Source organism: Monodon monoceros, unplaced genomic scaffold (genome assembly GCF_005190385.1).
Source record: "Monodon monoceros isolate NGI ecotype Baffin Bay Population unplaced genomic scaffold, NGI_Narwhal_1 Super_Scaffold_21, whole genome shotgun sequence".
NCBI lineage: Eukaryota > Metazoa > Chordata > Mammalia > Artiodactyla > Monodontidae > Monodon > Monodon monoceros.
In genome coordinates, this window is record NW_021703778.1 from 147,763,237 (window position 1) to 147,780,690 (window position 17,454).

Below are 17,454 nucleotides of genomic sequence, written 5' to 3' on the forward strand. Positions count from 1 at the left end.
TTGGGGGGGGAGGCTGGGGGCCCGGGGAGAAGGGGCCGCGAAAGAGGACGAGGAAAACAAGACCGAGTGCCCTGGGGAACAGCCTCCCTCTCGGCCCGACGTGCGTACAAGTGCACTTCTCCCTTCCCGGAGTCCCACTCTGCAGCCCCTCTCACAGAAATGTCCTCCAGATGTTCTCGGCCTTCCTCCCCGCCGAGGGTTCCGCGGGGAGCTGCGCCAACCAGCGCAGAGTCAGCAGTTGGCCCGAGCCCATTTCCCAGATGGGTGAGGGGAGGTTTTCTCTTCGCTTTCGTTCCTTTTCTCAAACTAAGCTTCTAGGTCTTTTCCCATCAAAAGCTTAGGGAGGGCAAGCCACCATGCCCGAGCCCGTCCCCAGGATTGTCTCTGAATTGATCACTTTCCTGGGACTCAGCGCTGCTCCCTGCCACCCCATCCCACCTCGCCCTAGCCTTCCAGACCCTTCCTGCGAGGTCTGGTTCCTGCCCCTGGCTCATAGGCCACTAACTGAAGGGAGATTTTCTGCATTTCCAGGGCCCTGGTTGATCAGTTTAAGTTGAGGACAGTGAGGCATAGACCCATTTAAGAGGCTACACTGCTTGTGAGTGGTGGAGGTGATATTTAAAAAGGGCTCTCTGGTTTGGAAGACATTATTTTTATTTGCATAAAACATGAGGAATCCTAAGTGTAGAAAGCTTAAGGTAACTTGCTTTTGAATTACTTTTAGGTCATAGAGTCAGTGGGTGTCAACACTGAGATTTGGACCCAGGAAATCTATTGCCAGAGCCTATGCATTTAACTACTGTGCTCTACTGACTCTGGAATTCAGCTATCATTTGAGAAATATTTTTGACGTCTACTATATGCCAGGCACTGTTCTAGGCTCTGTAGATGCAACAGTGAACGAAGCAAACAAAACCATTCTCTTATGGACTTCACATCTAGAAGTGGAAGTAGGGCCGTGGGAAATGCAATAAATGAGCTAAATATGTAAATAATGTAGTATGATCAAAGGTAAGTGCCATGGTGGAAAATGAAGCAGGGAAAGAGGAGACAGAGTGCCTAGGCTGGGGGGAGTTGCAATTTAAAATCAGAGAAGGCCCTACTGAGACCTTCAAGTAAATACTTGTAAAATGAGAGGGAAAATTATTAAAGTGATGTCCTTCTGCACCCCACCTGTACCAAATCAGAGTCTACAGGGACGGGGCACTGACACATGTATTTTTAACAAACTTCATGTTACTGGGTGCCAGTAACATGCACCAGAGAAAAATACTTCAGTAAGACCTGGCGATTCAGGTGCCCAGCAAGGTTTGGAAAGCCCTACTCCAGGGCTTCTTTCTGCCCAGAATGTGCACCCTTTGCTTTCAGGAATATGGGGTAGAAGTGGGAGCGGAGGCTTGGAAATTAGCTCTAAAGTGGTGGTGGTGTGGCTATGAGCAGTGGAAGGAAAATAGAAATGGAGTCGGTATTGCTAAGAGCTCTCTAAAATGGAACCAGGGGCCTTTGAGGAAGTGTGAATTATGTGAGTCTCAGCCTGGATAAAATCTGACCTTTTGACCACTTACTGTCCTAATGAAGGCATTCAGAAGATCTGCCAGAAACTCAAGATGGTTATCAGACCCCTACCTTATAATAACTCGTGACAGCCTATCTACTGATCAGACCCTTACTCTAAAATAACTCATGATTCCTTAATGACAAATATTTCCTTTCTCATGTCAGAGTACAGCCTTGTGGCTTTTGCCTTTGTAAGCCCCTGACCCTTTCTCTTCCCTGGAACACTCTTTTGACTTTACCAGAATCTGTGTCTCCTGAATTGCAATTCTTAAGACCCCCCCCCCCATGAAGCTCTTTATTCTTTGCAGCCTCGATATTGATTATTGTTCAACAGAGATCACAAGAAATGGAATAATCCAAAGATTAATCCCTTCTTCCTCATCTGGTGCCAAGGAAGAAGAGAACAAGGGCTTCACTGGAGCCTATATTTCATCCATCTTGGGTTTTTGATAGTGAATGTTTCTTCAGGTTAAAATCTAACAGGGTATTTTTCTCACTGAGAATCAGAGATCGTGAGTGAAAGATTTTAGGGGTAATCTCTAAGAGCCACTACAAGGGAGGAAGCGGAGGTCCAGAGAGGGCTCTGCCTGGCTACACAGGTAGTTAGCAGCAGAGCTAGGATGAGGCTTCAACTCTTCTGACATCCAGGCAGTACTGTTGTTGTCACAGGCATGCTAGCGTGTAGCCCTACCCAGTAAACATGTATGGATAAATGGTTGAACTGAATAATTTACTAGGCATTTAAGAAATCCTGCATTCCTGTTTTAGAGTCATTAATCCCACTTCCAAGTCCTCGCTTTTAAGAGGTAGCCATCTAAGCCTTACCCCAGGCATGGTGTTGGGGACATTGTTCACTTTCAGGGTCATGAGCCCATCTTCTGGGGTCCCGGCTGGGGGTCCTCAGTACTAGGGACTGGTCAGTGGCATTGACGTGAGGATCTTACATGGAGAGTCAATGAAGACTCAACTCGCTTGTCCCATTAGGCTGGGAATTTGGGGGCCGTCTTCCTCTGCTGGCCCAGGAGACTGGCTGGCACCCAGTAACATGCGCCAGAGAAAAATTCTTCAGTAAGATCTGGTGTTAGAAAGCACCCGGCTCTGCTGCTTAACACTCAGGTGATTTTCCTCAAGGCATTGCTCTGCACCTGAGTGTCTTCAGTTGTTGAATAGAGATACTGCTCCTGCTCACTTCATGGGGTCTTGGAGGAATTATTTGTACTTTTGAAAGTTATTAATACACAGGTTTTTGATGTCTTGCTTCAGCGGCTCTGTATTCTTGAAGGCAGAGATTATGTATATTGCACTTTTCATTATAAACCATTTATTGGCACCTGACCCCCTGTGTGCCTGTTTTTTCATCTGTCCATTGGAGACAATACAACTTATCTTGCTTCCCACACAAGGTTGTTATGCCCTTCCCATGAGCTAATAACTGTGAAGGTCCTCTGTACATTGCAAAGCGCTTTACAAATGGAAGGCATCAGAAAAATTACTACTATTACTAGCAGTGCTTTGCACTTGACAACTTATGTATTTGAACAGAGCTACAGATGTAGGCAGTTTCTAAAGACTAAAATTGTTCACTGTCCCACAGGAGCACCCTTATCAGGATTTAATATCTGGAGATTTTTTCCAGTTGTCAAAAAAGGCAGGTTTAGGATAGGTTTGGTTTAAATTGGAGGTTGGCACGTAGACTCCAGGAACGATGCGGCGGACCCTTTAAGTATTGGGATGGAAGGGCGGAGCCGTCGTCAGGGACGCGACTGGGCCTCCGGGTTTCCAGGAAGTGACGTCAGGCGGCCGCAGAGATGGAGGACGTGCTGGACCTAGGCGAGGAGCGGCGTCGCGGCTCGGCCACCTCCGTGAGGACCGACTCGGGGGGCTTGGGGCCAGGAATTAGTGGGTGGGGAGGAGCGACCCCGCCGGCCCCGGCTTCCCTGAGCCCCCACGGCCCGGCCTGTCCCTGGCGGCCTGAGCGGGCCGGCTCTGAGCCTTGCGGGGGTGAGGCCGGGGAGGAGGCGGCCTCCCTCGCCCCGCCCCTGAGGCAGCGGTGAGCTCCTAGGCTGCTGGCCTAGGGTTTGCTTTCTTTAAAATCCTCAAAGAGTGGAAAACAGATCCTGCCCCCGCCGGCCTCTGGGACCGGTGGGAAATTTCCCAGCTTCTCTCCGCTTTCTGGAGCTCCCAAGTGCCAACTCCCCTAGAATGGACAGATCTGAGGGTGACTAGAGGGGCCCTGGCCAGAGTCACGCTTGCACTCATCCTAGTGCTTTTCCCTTGGGATATCTCATGGCAGAAGTTGATGTAAAAACCGTACTGTTTTATGCATGGAAGGAAGGAAGGCGTTAGACAGGGAGGTCCTTTCTTGCCACTAATCCCCATGGGGAGGTGGGCGTTACCTCAGTTTTATAGTTAAGGAAATAAAGATTTATAACGCAGGGGAGTGGCTAGGTGCTCGGGGGACCCAGAGGTCAGAGGGCGTATAAAGCTGTTGCATGGGTTAAAAAAAGTCAACCTCCAGGAACCTCGATTTCCTTATGTCTAGAATGGAGATGTTAATGTCTACTTCAAGGAGTTGCAGTGAAGATGAAATGAGGCGTGCGTGGAGAGCATTTAACACAGTGGCTGGCATGTGCTAAGTTATTAGAAGAGGTTAGCGACTGTTGCTTCTGAGGCTGTGATTTACCCAAGCTTATATATAAATAAGCTGAGCTAGATTCAAGACCCAAGTTCAGTGTGTGTGTGTGTGTGTGTGTGTGTGTGTGTGTGTTTTAACTCCAACACAGCCTCCTCAAGCCTTTTTACCTTTAAAATTATCAAAGATGACAGTCACTAAAAGATTGGCCCACAGGGCAGGTCTTTAGTTTCTGCTGTGGAATCTCCACATGTTTTGAAGTGCCCTAGTAACATCGGAGATCCTCTAAGTAATTGGAGAGGAGATATGAGCATTGGGAGCAAATTGTTCTACAAAGAAGCAGGTTGCTTGACTGACCAAGGAGAATATTATGTCACCAAGCCTTTCTGATATGTGAGCTTTTTTAGTACCAGGGGATGTGAATGTAGTTATTCATTCATTCTTTCAGCAAATATTTATTGAGCCCCTTCTGTCTGTTAGGCATTGATTGTCCTAGGTGCTCAGGATATACCAGTGAAAAAAACTAAGTCCCTGCCCTCATGGGGCTTACATTTCAGTGGCAGAAGATGAACAATAAACAGACTATAGATTTAAAACATATAAAACCAGGTAGTAAAGTAGGTTTTCTGCCAGTCATTCCTGTGGATTTATACAGGGTCTTCAAAAAGTTTAAAACCGTAAAATACTTGACGATTATTGGAGAAACCGTCTACAAACAGCATTTAAAGACAAGATCCTTGAATTTTTGTTTGAGCACAAGTCACTGCATGTAGTATGCCGTATTCAGAAACCCAACGTTATGATAAATGGAAAAGGGCAGCCATAGGTAAAGGAGTGCAGTTGTCTGTCTTGGGAAGAAAACGAGCTGCTTATTGTCAGAAAGACTGTTTCTGTCATCCCTGAAACCTAAATGATTGATTAGAATTTGACATGTAAATACTACATAAGGGTTTTTATGCAGGTATCATGTAACCGCTCTCGGTTTACTGGTGCAGTCAGGTCTTAGAACATCTTAAAGAAATTCCAGCAGGAAATAGTGGAAGGAACTCAGGATTTGAAGGCAGAAGAAGATTTAGCTCTTAGATTTATCTGCCACTTAATTGCTTTCCTGGGTCTCAGTTTCCTTATTTGTAAAATGGCCTGAATCCCAGTCAGTGTTACTGTGAAATCAAATGAAGCTACGTCAAATGAGATCTAAAAGTGCTTACATTAATGCTGGGTTTTTTTTTGTTTTTTGAGAAAAATGTAAACATTTCACCACCCACCAGTCTGCCTAAAGAATGTTTTGTGTACGTGCTGGGAGGTGTTTGAGACACAGAGCCTCCACCCCAGCAGGGCTTTGGGAAACACGTGCAGATGGTTCATTTGATGACTCAGAATTTGAAGTGGTCTGATGTCCAAAGCTAATGTCTCAAGATTCTTGTAAGATCTTTCCTTTAATGACTGTAAGTGCAAATCCAAGTAGTGTACACGTCAAAGCAAATGCTATCTGTATTTCGCTGGTTTCAGTTACCATGGAATTTCTTTCCCCCCCAAATGCCTTTTGGATAACTATTTTCGTGCCAAGCTACAGCTTTGAAATTAGGCCTTCATAAAATCCCGCATAGGAACATGGGAGCCTTGACCACACTCTTCCTGGGCTATGGCGTGAGGTCCCTGCCCCCTCTAGAGGAATTTCTAGCTGCATTTCTTTGGGTAGAAAAGGTCTATGGCCATTAAAAGAAAACACTGTGATCAGTACATGAATTTCCTGCTCTACTGTATAGAACTGACCATGGGCACTTTGTTTTAAGGGTTTGGAGCCTTTTCTAAGTATATACTCAAGTTGCTCAAGTCCCATCCTCCACCATGTCATCATAAATCCAGTCCTTGCTTACCTTGGCAGGATTGTCTTCCTCATAGTGGCTCAAAGACGTTTGGGTCAGCAGTGCCCCTCATCTCTCCTTACAGGGAGCCAAGATGGGGCGCCGAGCTCAACAGGAGTCAGCTCAAGCCGAGAATCATCTCACTGGCAAGAATTCCTCTTCGACTCTGACTGCAGAGGTGAGTGTTAAAAAATTCTGAAGAAATGCACTCTAAGACTTAGCAGTTACTCAGTGAGCAAGGATTTGGTATTTCATATTTTTTTCTCCTTCTTCTCTTTAATGTCAGCCTTCCTCCTATCTTGATTTGGGAATTCCCTTCCTCGGCATTTGTCCTATTAGCAAGAAGTGAAAGAGGAACTTTTTTCTTTTGATGCCAGAGTAGTTTCTGTGCATTGCTTTATATTCCCAGTGAAGAAGTTTTGTACGTTAACTGAAGCAAGGGACTGGGAGGTTTCAAAATCCAGCCAAAATCCGGGTTTTTATTCCTGCCAGATAAACGCCAGGGAGGCATGCTGGTGACGTGAAGTTGGATTACACAACTGGACATTTGCTCTTGGTGGTGACCTGCGCTTTCTACAGTTTTCAGGCAGGAAGGGGATCCGTACTGGCCTTACTTTCCTGGAAACTTTTCCAAGTGGCCTGGAATCGTGGGAATTTATCCAGCCTCTTTGCAGAGGGTGGGTAATCTTGATGAGCATTGCTTTTAATGCCAGGGCACTATTTTCAGCGGTTTACTCAGAACTTCTTTTCACCCTCCTCTGCCCATTTGAAAAAACTCTGCCCTTTTCAAGAGCTGGCTTCAGGGTAATCCTCGCTGTCAGCTCTTCCTAACTTCTCCAGGCCGACTTAGGGCTGCTACTTCTCAGTTCCCATAGTACCTGTTATAGAACATCTCACATTATGCACTAATTTTCTTTCTATGTGCCTGGCCCACTAGACAGTGAGTTTCTGGGCAACAGGCAACCTGGCTTCTCAGTTGCCCAGCTCATTGGCCTACAGTAGGTTTATAACAGATGAGGGCATCTCTGCTGGGAGGCCTTATGGGCCATGCAGGTGCCCGAGTACAGCATGCTGGGGACAAGATACAGACACATTTGACTTACATATCACATAGGTAGGAATATCCTTCACTTTCATCAGAAATAAGATATCTACCATGTCTTTTAAGTGTTCCACATGGACCTTTAGTTTATCTTTCATTTTCTCACTGATTGTAGAAATATGGGTACAGAGAATCATTCCTCCTCTCGGATAACAGCCATGCCAACACAGAAAAGCTGGCGACAACCTTGGCCTCATTGCCTGAAGACGGTAGGGAGAGACTGTGGGGGGATTGTGGAAAAACCAGAGGCCACATGTACCCTCCAAAGGGTAACCACTGTCTAGCCACAGCCAGCTGATGCTGTGGGGAATATAGGTCCAGTACTGCCAGCTCTTCTGATTTTTCCAAGAGATGGCAGTCTAAAATTTTATGTGAAAGCAACACGTTTTTAGAGGTTAGCGACTAATTATAAAATTTAAATTACCATATGGGCTAGATTAGGCCTGAGGGTTGTCAGTTTGTGACTTTGACCATAGCACCTCCATTGTAGAGCTTACTACATTGTATTCTAATTATTGATGTGCCTGACTCCCTCAGAAGGTGTGAGCTTTTGGAAGGCGACGGTTGTGTTTCACCTTTGTCCGCCTTTGTTTATCGCAGTGCCTGGCACAGAGCAGGCGTGCCATTGACACTGCAAAGGGTGAGGGGGTGAAGTACATAGTGTGTGATGAGGGGCTCTTAGAAGCTGAATAAGAGCGTCACAGGGTCAGGGGTGGCAGACTGTGGCACACTGGAGACACAGTTAAGGGGGTATAATGGAGTGAGATAGTGAAAGACGATATACTAGACCCAACCCTGGATCTCAAGGAGCTTGAACTGCAATGGATGGGCAAGCCAATGACTGGATCAGTGGAAGTCTACTCTTGGCCTTTGGAGGATCCGTCCCAACACCAGATCATTAATTCATTTATTTAACAGGTATTTACTGAAGCTTATTGTGTGTCAGGCACCATTTTAGGGGGTTGGCATATTTCAGTGAACAAGAGCCAAATCCCCTGCCGTGATGGAACTTATATTCTCGTGATCACTGGCAGTCACAAAGGCTAATTACAAGCCTACCCAATTGTGAAGGAGGTTATAGCCACCTTGGTGGTGAGGTGAGTGAGTCTGAGATGGGCCGGGATGTCCTGATGGCCTTGAAGCCTCTGTGGCGCCCACACCAAATCAGCTACCAAGCTGGGGTCAGTAGGCCTGGTTCACCTACCTGTCCCCTTCCCCTCGGTTCAAGGGAGAGTCAGTACTGTGAGCACCTAACTCCAAAGTCGCAGACTGTGATGAACCTGTCAGGCTTTCAGCCTTTCTAGAATACCTACTTATTTCTGCAGAGGCATGTACCTTTTTTCTTTTGGCCCCATCTGGTCCTTAGTATTTTTTCTGGGAGATGACGAAAAGTCATTCTGGGGACTACCCTGGTGGTACAGTGGTTAAGAATCCACCTGCCAGTGCAGGGGACACAGGTTCGAGCCCTCCGGGAAGATCCCACATGCCACGGGGCAACTAAGCCCGTGCGCCACAACTACTGAGCCTGCGCTCTAGAGCCCGCGAGCCACAACTACTGAGCCCACGTGCCTAGAGCCCGTGCTCCGCAACAAGAGAAGCCACCACCATGAGAAGCCCACGTACCGCAGCGAAGAGTAGCCCCCGATCTCGCAACTAGAGAAAGCCCGCGTGCAGCAGTGAAGACCCAACGCAGCCAAAAACAAATAAATTTATTTTTAAAAAAAAAGAAAAAAGAAAAGTCATTCTGTTCTTCACCCAGCTGGTGCCTCTGACAGCAAAATGCCAGTCAGAATTCCAGGATTCCTTCTCTCCCTGAATTGAGGTTTAAAGCAGCGTGGGCAGCCTCCCCTGGGGCCAGATGCACCTTGTGCTGTGTGGGCCTTTTTGGCTGTTTCTTTCTAAGATTAGATTCTAAGACTTGTGTGTGTGCACCCATTTACATTCCAGTTCTGAATGTATTACTTGATATATTTATTTTTGTCCTTTCACTGACTATATTCTAGGGTGAAGCTATTCATGAAAACGTAAATATGGTACCTGGGGGCTGTCAGACATACTGGAGTTACTTTAGAGTTGTATAGGAATTAGTTAAAACAAATGATGATTTTAAAGCAAGCTGGGGGGATGGGGAGCTCCGTGGAGGAAGCGGAGCAGCTTCCAGGTGTGCTGGAATAGCGGGAAGGCGGGCTTGGCATCTGAAAACCAGGGCTTGAGCGTGGGCTCTGCTAATTGCCTGGGTCTTGAACAACTCCACTAATCTCTCTAATCCTCCATTTCATTATCTGTCAAACAGTGGTAACAATACTACCAAGTTGATGTGAGGATTAAGTGAGATACGTATTTAAAAGCACTTTAGTAAACTGAAAGGCACTGTACAAATGTTCATTCATTCAGTAAGTAGTGAATAAGAGAGTATTTGGATGGAGCTTTGCTCTTGTTATTAAAGGGCCGCACAGAAGGAGGATGTGAGCCTGAGTCTCTTCTAGAAGCAATTTGGAAGTCTCTCCAAGGGTTGCTACTCATTTCTCCACAGGCTGACTAGTAGTGATCTGAAGCAGGTTTTGTGCTTGCAGATGCAGCGGGCATTCCTCCTCAAGGGTGGATAAGAGCACAGGCCTTGCGGTTAGACAGCCCTGGGCTGAAATCCTGGCCCTGCCACATGTTAGCTCTATGGCTCAGCAAGTTACTTAACCTCTTCAAGCCTCAGTTTCCTCATTGATAAAACAGGGTTAGTATTACGTACTTGATAGGGTGGCCAGAAAGAAAAAACAAGGTAACAGGTATAAAGAAAGCCCTTAACCCAGTCTGACCCATAAGTGCTCAGTATATAATTGCTCACCATTATTGTCTCTCCAGAGCTCGGGTGTTCTGTTATTGTGCCTTAACCCTCTCTACGGTTAAAAACTGGTGGCCTTCAGGCTGAATTTTGCCTACAACCGTGTCTTCTTTGATCTGTACAGAATTAAACATTTTTTAAAGCTTGGTTGTTATCATTTCTAAATTAGGAAAATTTACGTGGAAGTCCAGATTTGGGGCTCCTCTTTGAAACCGGAAGTTCTGGCACAGCGGGAATGCTGGGCTGGCATCCCCACATGACAGCAGTTGGCTGCAGCTGAGAATGGTGCTTGCGCACGCTTGGCCTGCCCTGTCCAGCTCACCATTTCTTACTTGAATACACCTGGTCAGATTTACTCACATCTGATCTACCTGGCTCCTGTTTCCATTCAAGTTAAAACTCCTGCTCTTTTAGGATGGATTGATTTTCAGGTATCCTTATCGAATTTGGCTCTATGAATTTGGCTCTATGCATCAGAAACTCAGCCCCAGGGTTTGGAGCAGGCAGGAGTGATTTTTCTCACAGCAAGAAGTCCAGTGGAGGGCAGGGTGGGTGCGGTCACTGGAGAAGGTCCTGCGTTACCCTCACCCCGTCTAGACACCTGCTCTGCCATCTGGAACTTGTAACTTGTTCTCATGGTTGCTGACATGATGGCTGGTTGTTCCCCAGGGATCCAATCTGTATTTTAGGTGAGGAGATGGGGAAGAGTGGAAGACTTCAGGATTCATGCCAACGAAGTATGTCCCTTCTTATCAGGAAAATGATAGCCAGAGACCTCACCAAGTAGACTTCTAGTTACATGTCATCGGTCAGAACTGGGTCTTAAAGCCACCTAAATTTCAAGGGCTTTCTCAGCTGGGCACGTTGCCACACCCATCACATTGGGGTTTTGGGGTTAAGGAGAAGAGGAATGACTGTTGAGTAGGCAGTTTGTGACTGACATATCAATTTAAAAAAAAAAAAAAGAATTTATACAGAGTTTGTTTTTTGTTGTTTTTTTTCTTATAGGCTTGGGTATAAAAGGAAAGAATTATTTTTAGTAGCAAAAAAAATAAAAATAAAAAATCCACATTCCTCTCCCGTTTTCTAATTTGGGGTTGTGTAGAGTTCAGTGAAAATTTGTGTGCCCTCAAGTTCCAAGACATCTGATGCAGTTGCCTGTGTCAAATCTTGCCTCGATCTTGTCCTTCTTCCTGTTTTCTCAGTAACCCCTCGGGGCTTTCTGCCTGGAGGATACCTGTGGCTCAGCCCAGGTAATTAGACTCTTCCTCCCTCTCTGGAAGAAGAGAGGTCTCTTTATTGCTTGGTCAATCTGTAAATTTTCAAATAATTTCAAAGAATTTACCTGCCTAATCATACTGATTAACCAGAAAGATGGACTCTTCCTGTAGTTTCACTAGCTCAGAGTTGATTAGCGTCATGCCTGCTTCTTTCAGGTTGTTGTGAAGGTCAAATTAGGTAATGCACATAAAGGTGCCAGCACACAGGCACCTCTCAAGAAATGGTAACTACTAAGAAAGTTTATGACTGCATCCCTCTGCTTTTTTGTGTTTTTTTTTTTTTACCACCTGTTACAAATCAGGCTTGGATCCCTAGATGCATAGTTCAGTTAGCAGTTCAGGTTGGCATTACAATTACGGAGACTTTGGTGCCATGATGAGCATCTTCACATCTGCAGTGAATAACTTTTTCTGGGCAGAGCAGCTCTGAGAATTAAACTGGATTTCTATGCCTGAGCTTTCACCTTCTGTCATTCAAATGATGCTTCTCCTACACAACCTCAAGAAAAGACCTGGATGCTTTCTACCATCAAGTTACACTACCCTACGCTGAAGTTGGGAAAAAGGAATCTCAGGGCAAAACCTCTCAGGACTGGCCTGTTTTTTGTTTTTATTTTTGGGGCTGCCGCACGTGGCTTGTGGGATTTTAGTTCCCTGACCAGGGATTGAACCCAGGTCCTCGGCAGTGAGAGAGCAGAGCCCTGACCACTGGACCACCAGGGAATTCCCTGGCCTGTCTTTTGGATGAGCATTTCTCACTTGGGTCTAAAGCAGTTTGTAGCTTAACTTCCATTTTGCAGATTGTCCTTGTAATAATTATAGCTGACATTGGGACAGTTCCTACCTCTCTGTCAATTACACACACTAGCCTCTTTAAGCCCCGTGGTAACTCTTAAAGTAGTTACTGTACTTATCGTCTCATTTTAGCTATGACGACACTGAGACTTCAGGGAGTCGAGTGACTTGTCCACAGTCATTCAGCTGACGTCTGGCTGTACTCCCTGAAACTCCAGACAGACTCTTAAACACCACCTAACTTTTCCTACCTGCTGGGTAGTTAGATGCACAGACCTCCCAGTAGAGAAAGGCTTTTGGCGGGAGCTGAGAGACTTTTGGGTTTTCCTCTTGGAATCCTTTTGGTGAGGGAGTAAGTTCTCACTTGATTATCCTTATTCGTCCACTTGTCTGGAAAAGTGTTTGAGACACAGCTGTTCTCTTTCTCTTCCTCCTCCGCCCCCCATCTCTTTGGTGCTCCTCCTAGGACGCAGAACTGACACTCAGCCAGATTCTCTTGCAGGAATCTGAGAAATGCTGCTGGGCTCATGTTCCCAAATTAGGCCAGTTTCCTCATCCCCCAGCAGCTCTACTCAGCTGGAGCTTCCCTGGCACGTTGCATTACGTCTCTTGCCCTCCGCCTGTTCCTGACTGGTCTGCCAACGGGCAGTTATTTTCAGCCCAGCTAGGGTTATCTGCTGACCCTTTTTGGTGACATTTTTCTTCTTTCTCACAAAAATAACTTTCCTAGATTAGTCACATTTTTCAGCCTTTTTCGTAGTCCCTCTCCAATGGGCTGGATTGAATGATGCTTCTGATAACGTCGTAGGAGAGGGATGCGGGGAATCCGACGTGGAACCCGTTGACGAGGAATGCGTTTTCCACACTTCATCTTTAGGTCATGCTCTGTATGCTTCACTTTTGAACTCTCCCTCGGGGTGGGCAGATGTGCATTCCCGACCCATCCCTGGGGCTGGCCACTATGTGGGCGGGAACGTCATCCCCGGGGTAGATCATGCGATTGGAAATAGCATCTCAAGATTCTCCTCCAGCGCTTACTCGGTCTCTCAGCACTCCAGTACGATGCCTCGTGCCTCCTTCTACTATGTATTACGTGAAAAGCTGGCTTCCTACCAGAAATGTGGTGCTTGAAGATCACTTAAAATTCTCTCCCTCACCTGTGGGGAGGGTTAAGTCAGAACTACATGTAAGAGTTTATTTAGCTCAGTGCTCCCTTAAGTTAGCCTCTCTTATTATCTACACAACCTAAGAAGTAGAAACGATCATTTTGTCTTTAATCCCAGCTCTGCCAGTTCCTCGGTGTATATTCTAGGCAAGTTACTTAACCACTCTGAGCCTGTTGCTCATCTGCTGAATCGAATAATAATAGTAGCTATCTCCTAGTGTGGCTGGAGGATTAAATAAGAGAATGTACAAAGCTCTTAGGACAGTGCCCGCCGAATGCTAACTATTATTGTCATTATCTGTGTCACGTGAGAATTAGAAGGTATTTTCAGTTTATCTTCAATTGCAGTTCTGTTCAAGATACAGAGATATTCTTATTTCATCGAACTAACTGGCTCTTAGGGCAAAGAAACATTTGGATGAGAAATCCTTTTGGTGAGAATTCTTTGTGCCGCTTAAGACCCGTTTTGTATGTCTCCTTGACCAGTTGTTTGCTAATACCTTTTCATCTTCTTTTCAAAACCTAACCCTCTGTCTAGAGATGGGCAGTCTTTCCAAAGAGTGATCCTTAATTGCTGACTTAACATCATTTTGTTGTTCTGGGGCATATGGGTAGAAAAATGAGGAGGGCAAGGAGTGACCTTGGTGACCTCAGTGACCTTGGAGTAGAAGGTAACATCCATTCATTTCTTCATTCATTTGCTTATGAAACTTGATTGAGAGCTTTCTGTGTGCCAGGCATTGCGCTTGGCACTGGCAGTACAGTGACAAACCAGACATGCTCCCGGTCCTCTCTGAACCTCGATCTGGGGGCTGCAGAGAATTAAGTGCCAGGTGGGGGTGAACACAGAAAGGTATGCGAATGCCTTCATCGAGCCCTTTAACTTTTGGGGAAATCTGGAAAGGTTTTCTAGGAAAAAATCATGTTTGAGTTGAGACTTGAAGGATGACTAGAAGTTAGCCAAGGGAAGGGGCCAGGATGGGCCAAGGAGGGGAGAATATTCCAAGTAGAGGGATGAGCATATGCCAAGTTTTGGAGGCCAAGGAGAGAGCATGGCACGTGGGATTTGTTAGTGGAGCAGTTGACCATACAGGCGATGGAATAGTGGTCCTCAGTGACTTTTGCAAGCAGTGTGATGTTTTTCAAATATTCAAAAACCAGCCCCCTTGCCTTTTTTGACAAATGAACCATGTGAGACCAACATTTCTTATATGACACTGAAATAATTGGTAATATTATGAAGTTTAGACTGTGACCTTTCAATATTTTTCTAGCATTGTCTTTCATTGATGCATCTTCAGTGCAACCATTACACTTCTCTCTCTATGCATTTATGTTTTCTGGTCAGGAAACCTCTGAGAAGTGCTTGAGTATAGTATTGATGGCTTGGAACTCTTCCGGCTCATCCTTCTTAAGGAGGGGCTTAGTAGATCAGTAGTTTGCAGTGTTCACACTTAATTTATGTCCTAAAAATTCCTCGGTTCCTCTAAGGATAGATTGTGTGTGTGTGTGTGTGTGTGTGTGTGTGTGTGTGTGTGTGTGTGTATTAGATCCTGGTAACTCTAGGAGAGAAATCATGGAAGTAATTTTGAATTAGTCATGATCTGATAGGATTTAGAAAATGTCTTTTGATTTCACAAAATAAGAGATTGTCACCCAGATTCTAGTAATTACAAGTGTATGCTAGATGCTTAATATAAGTATGTGTAAATGGATCAGTGATACAAGCCCAGTTAGTGCCTGTGATCTATTACTACTGCGTTGCCTCAAGAAAGATGGGAATACCTGTTGTAGTCTTCTCAGTGTTCCTAATTTGCATACACATCATTAACAGCCGTAGGTCATACCTGACCCATTTGGTATGGGTCAGATATGGAATCATAGTATTGGAATTTGGTTTGACTTCTTTGGGGGTAAGTAGACTACTGGCTTATATTTAGAAATTTTTTTTTTTGGCATGTGAAAATTTTCATGGTAATGATACTTTTGTTGCAATGAAAATTGACTTATATTCAGGCAAGGTTCCCAGAGCAAAGACTTCTCAGAATCTTTGGCTGTAAATAGTATTTTGTTAGGAAAAAAATAAATTGAGAATTAGAGAAATGGCTTAAACCACTATAAACTCTCCTGGACTGAGTCAGTTGCCTCATAACTGGTCTCTCCTTTTGTGTTATTGCCCTCCTGCAGTCAGCTCTGGTGGTTTTATAAAATACGCATCATTCATTTCACACTCAAAACCCTTTAAAGGACACCCATTGCCCTTAAAACAAAAAATCCCAAATGCTTACTTTGCCCCTTTGTGATTTGGGCCTTCCTATGTATGTCTCCAGCCTCATTCACAGCGGCTACCTTGTGGCAGTCACAGGGAGTCGTTACTTTGCTTGTACAGTTCCCTATTCTGGTTCCTTAGAGTACTGTAATTCCACAGGATAGAATAGAATAGAATAGAACAGAATAGAATATTCCCTGGAATACTTACCCATGCTCTTTGCTGGGCTGACTCCAACTTCTTCTTTGGGTTCAGCTTGAATATCCCTTCTTCTATTTAATGAGAATATTACCTTCTCATTTAACTTAGCTCCCCGCATTGTACTCTGGTAGTGTTTTTTTGGTGGTGGTAGTGTTTTCTTTTTCTTTTTTACTTTTTTTCCTGTCACCCCAACCGCGGTTTGTAACTGTATGTCTTGTGTAATTATTTGGGTCCATCTCCCTCACTAATTGCACACTCCAGAAGCTCCTGTTTGCTCCCCTGAGCCTGGCACTTTGTAGGTCCTCAGTGAATGAGAACCAGGTGTGGAGCATGCTGTGTTCAGCTCAGGGGCAGATTAGCTTGAGGGGCCTGTGGGACCACCATCTGGAGATGTCCGGGAGGCTTTGATGTGTGGGACTCATGCTTTGGACTGGGCTCTGAGCTGGAGCTAAGGGTTTGGGAGCCATTCGTATCGAGGTGGTAAATGAGAGCCCAGCTCTGGAAGGGAGAGTTTGTAGAGAGAGAAGAGGAGAGGCTCTCAGCCAGAATCCGAGGAACCCCCATGTTTAAGGGACACACGGCCAAGGAAGGAGGAGGAGTGGCCGGAGGGGAGAGGGCATCACCAGGCCCCTGTGCTGTCCAGAGCGCAGGTAAGGGACAGTGTCAGGGACTCAGGGGTCAGGAGGGTCCAGGAAGGCGAGACCTTCCCTCTGGAGCAGGGTCTGTCTGATTGAGCAACTAGGGGTCTCTGTATTCACAGGGGAGCAGTCAGAGAAGGGGCCATGTGCACCTGGCACAGGACCACACAGCAGGCAGGCTGTCAGTAAATATTTGCTGAAGGAATTCAGTGGATAGGTTACGATGCTCGTGTACTCACCACCAAATGTAAAGGGCCTCCCTGTCTCCTTCCCAGGTCTCTTTCTTCCTTTTCCTCTGTTCTTGAGCCTTCCTCTGTTTCTCCTTTTTTCCCTCCTCTTTCTCTTTTTCCCGTATCTCTTCCTGTTTTTTATTCTTCACCAGCGATAACAGAGGACTCCATCCCCCATACTCCTTTTTGCCCATCCATTCCTATATATTTTTATTGATGTATTTAAAAGTAGAATTTTATTCCTTCATTTATTTATTCACTTATTTATCCTATATTTAATATAATATACACTTTCCAATGCAAAAATGAATAAGATAACTTGGTATTCTAGTTATATCGACCCACACACTTAGACCAAAAAATTATAATATTTAAGTGGCATCAGAGAGTGGGAGCACAGAAGGAGCAACCAACCCTGCCTGGGACTTAGGGATGGCATCCCGAAGGAGGTGACCCTTGAGGTGGGTTGCAGTGAACGAGGAGGGATTTGCCAGTAAGAGGGAAGGGCAGCGGAAAAGCCTGTTCTAAGGCATGCGTCGTTAAGGGGGCTGGTGTTTCCAGGGCACAATGAACAACTTAGTGTCTTAGGAATGAAGGCCTTGCATTCCAAGTGGAGGAGTTTGGATTTATTTTATATGTTGTAGGGATTCCACAAAGATTTTAAAGCAGGGAAAATGTTATTGACTTTGTTTTCTAGGAAAGTGAATCTGGCAGCTCTGTGGAGGATAGTCTAGAGGGCGAGAACTTGTTGGCAGGGAGACCAGTGGGAGGCAGTTGGAGCATCTCCTCCTGAGATGATGAGCCATGAACCAGGCAGTGTTCCCAAACTTCAGGCATTCCCAGACTGTTTTTACAGTTTCGGGTATCCACATACCACTCGCATT

At 45.5% G+C, this 17,454-nt stretch overlaps 1 protein-coding gene across 2 annotated transcripts in view; it reads left to right on the forward strand.

Moving 5' to 3' along the window:
* The first annotated feature begins 3,354 nt into the window (after nucleotides 1–3,354).
* Nucleotides 3,355–17,454, forward strand: part of IFT43 (intraflagellar transport 43) — an 88,625-nt gene continuing 74,525 nt past the window's right edge. For both annotated transcript variants that reach the window (XM_029239559.1, XM_029239558.1), the window contains exons 1-2: nucleotides 3,355–3,419; nucleotides 6,140–6,232. In XM_029239559.1, coding sequence (XP_029095392.1) covers nucleotides 3,366–3,419; nucleotides 6,140–6,232 — 147 coding nt within the window. In that variant the 5' untranslated portion in view covers nucleotides 3,355–3,365. The remainder of the gene's footprint in view (nucleotides 3,420–6,139; nucleotides 6,233–17,454) is intronic.